Source organism: Corvus brachyrhynchos, unplaced genomic scaffold (assembly GCF_000691975.1).
Source record: "Corvus brachyrhynchos isolate BGI_N302 unplaced genomic scaffold, ASM69197v1 scaffold46, whole genome shotgun sequence".
Classification (NCBI taxonomy): Eukaryota; Metazoa; Chordata; class Aves; order Passeriformes; family Corvidae; genus Corvus; species Corvus brachyrhynchos.
Window position 1 is genome coordinate 1645684 of NW_008238838.1, and position 2857 is coordinate 1648540.

Here is a 2857-nt window from a genome sequence, read left to right on the forward strand (position 1 = left end):
CCCGGCGGAGGGCTGCCCCCCCCCGGCTCCTCAGCTCCACCAGGACGGAAACGCTGCCCTTCTCCACTCAACCCTTGCTCTGCCCCCACGGAGCAGCAGCCCCTGCCCACTTCACCTGGCGTCTGCACCTCGGAGGGGTGCCCGGCCGTGCGGTGGTTGACGGCCAGGACGCGGAAAGCATAGAGCACCGCGGGGTCCGGCCCCCCCAGGCGCCGGTCGCGGGAGTGCGGCTCGATGTCGCCGGCGGCTGTTTCCCAGGGGCTCGCTGTCTCCCGGAGGGGCTTCTTGGTCTGGCGCCGCTGCACCACGAAGCCGGTGAGGTTGCCGGCGCCCTGCGTCCGCCACTCCAGCCGCACCTCGGTGCGGGCCCGCGTGTAGCGCAGCTTACTGATGGTGACGTTGGGAGGGGCCGGGTACCCTGCGGCGAGATGGCACCCGGCAGGAGGGGCTTGATCCCCCCAGCCCACCCTTGATGTTCCCAGCCCAGCCTTGCCCCTCCCAGGACTCACGGTCCACGCGGAGGCGGACGGGGAGGCTGGCAGTGCCCACGGCATTGGTGGCGGTGCAGCGGTAGATCCCACGGTCCCCCGGCCACTCAGCATCCCGGACGGTGAGGTTGAGCCACGCTTCTCCCTGCTCCAGCCGGTACTTGCCCAGCCCCGGTGTCACCTCCCGCTCCTTGGGGTCGTACCAAGCCACGGTGGCACCGAGATCGGCATTGCTGCCACGCTGCCGGCACGAGAGCTGTGCCTCGCCGCCCTCCAGCACCGCCACCTCGCTCTCCGCCTCCAGCTCGGGGACCTCTACTCGGCGACAAGGGGGGACAGTACCTGTAGGGACGTGCCACCCCACCGCGGCACGGCGGGGGCTCTGGGGACGGGTCCAGCTTACCCAGCCGCAGGCGGCACTCGGCGGCAGCGGCCCGCAGCGGGTGGGCGGCCACGCAGACGAACTCCCGGCCCCCCAGGCTGCCGTCGGTGCTCAGCACCAGCACGGCGGTGGAGGGGGCGGGGGCGCCCAAGGCCCGGCCCCCAGTGTCCCGCCAGCGCAGGGTGACGAGCGGCGTGCCCCCCTCCCAGCGGCACCGCAGCATCACGTACTCGTCACCCTTGGTGGCCGCTGCCGCGCAGGTGGGGCTGCCAGACGGGACCCCTGCGGGATGGAGCGGCGTCAGGGTGGGGGGCACTGCCACGCTGCGCCCAAACACCCCCGGAAAGGAGACACCCCCCTCCCAGGGCGTGGAGGGTTTGGCAATCCTGGCTGTGCCACGGCGTCCCCCGTTTTAGAGCGAGCTGGAGATGCTGCAGGTCCCAGGAAAGGGAGCAGCACCCGGGAGTGCCCACCCCGTGGTGTGGCCATGGCACCGGGTCATTGCAGCTCTGCTGTGGCACCAGGGGGTCAGAAAGGGGTTGGGGGACAGATGGGCCCATTGTCACTCACACAGGGTGGTCCCACACGCAGCCCCCTGTGGCAGTGCGGGGTGGGAGGCCAAGCAGGAGAAGGAGCTGCCGTTCCTGGTGGCTGCCCCTGACTGGATCCTGGTGGCCATGGAAAAACTGGTCCCCATCAACCCCTCTTCCTCCTCCTCCTCCTCCTCCTGAGGGCCCACCCAGCGCAGCCGGGCCAGGGGGAAGCCCCCCAGCCAGCGGCACCGCAGGGCCACGTCCTGCTGGTCACCGGAGGCCAGGGCAGAGCAGCTGGGGCTCCCGGCTGGTGGATCTGCAGGAGACCATCGGCACTGGGGGAGAGGGGGGGTTCCCTGCCAGCCCCACCTCAAACTGCCCCTCACACCCACATCCTCACCAGGGAGCTGCGCTGGTCCATCTCACCCCGTGGGGACCTACCGGCCCCGCCCAGGGGGTTACTTACAGTAGACAGTGAGGACGATGGTGGCCTGGGTGCGGGTCTGGAGGTGGCTGTTCTCGGCCAGGCAGGTGTACGTGCCCGCCTGGGCGCGGGCGATGGCAGTGATGACGTAGGTCTGGCCGATGTGCACCTGGGAACCGTTGTGCAGCCAGACGTAGCGGCTGGGGGGGTTGGAGGGGGCCAGGCAGCTCAGCACCACGTCCTCCCGCTCGCCCGCTGAGAAGCCCCCCTGTTCGGGGGAGAAGGGCTCCACACGGATGGCCGGCTCATCGGGGCCATCTGTGGGGACACGGGGCCCTTCAGACAGGGACATCCCCACAAAGGGGACACAGCCCTCCCTGGGGCTTCCTCCCACTGATGGGAAGCAGGGCAGCAAAGCCCCCTTAGAAAGGGTGCACCATGGGGGCTGCGAGCACACCATGATGCGCAGTGGCCACGGATGCATCGTGGTGACAGCACACACAGTGGCCATGGTGGCCAGAGAGGCATTATGCTGGTGGGGTGTATGATGGCCATGAACACATCAAAGCAACAACAAGCCATACCATGGTGGCCATAGAGACATAGTGGTGGCCATGGAGGCATCACGGTGGCAGGATACATGATGTCCATGGATGTTCCATGATAGCTATGGACATACCATGGTGGCAGGGTGCTTAGTGGCCATGGACAAACCATGGAGACATTGTGGTGGCCACAGACATGCCATGGATGTCACCAGCCCCGAAGATGCCCCGCTAGCTGGTGGCACCCTGGGCACTCACAGACGATGTCCAGGTAGACGGGGTCGCTGGTGTGGTTGTTGACCTCGTTGCTCACGGTGCAGACGTACCAGCCCGTGTGGCTGCGGTTGGCAGGTGTCAGCTGCAGTTCTGCCCTGGAGCCCCCCAGCCCCGCAGGGGTCACTGAGGGACCCCCCCGGGGCTCCTGGTGCTGCCAGGAGAAGCTCAGCGGCTCCGGCGCCCCCGGGCGAGTGCACGACGTGGCGCCG

General features: G+C 68.6%; 1 protein-coding gene across 1 annotated transcript in view; it reads right to left on the minus strand.

The window, feature by feature from the left end:
* The window catches only part of LOC103618546 (V-set and immunoglobulin domain-containing protein 10-like), a gene marked incomplete at its 5' end in the record, with an annotated part of 3475 nt that extends 619 nt beyond the window's left edge, over nucleotides 1–2856 (minus strand). The window contains 6 exons of the mRNA XM_017738343.1: nucleotides 7–418; nucleotides 510–803; nucleotides 892–1152; nucleotides 1441–1719; nucleotides 1870–2145; nucleotides 2631–2856. Of these exons, the coding sequence (XP_017593832.1) occupies nucleotides 7–418; nucleotides 510–803; nucleotides 892–1152; nucleotides 1441–1719; nucleotides 1870–2145; nucleotides 2631–2856 (1748 nt within the window). The remainder of the gene's footprint in view (nucleotides 1–6; nucleotides 419–509; nucleotides 804–891; nucleotides 1153–1440; nucleotides 1720–1869; nucleotides 2146–2630) is intronic.
* Between the last annotated feature and the right edge of the window lies 1 nt (nucleotide 2857).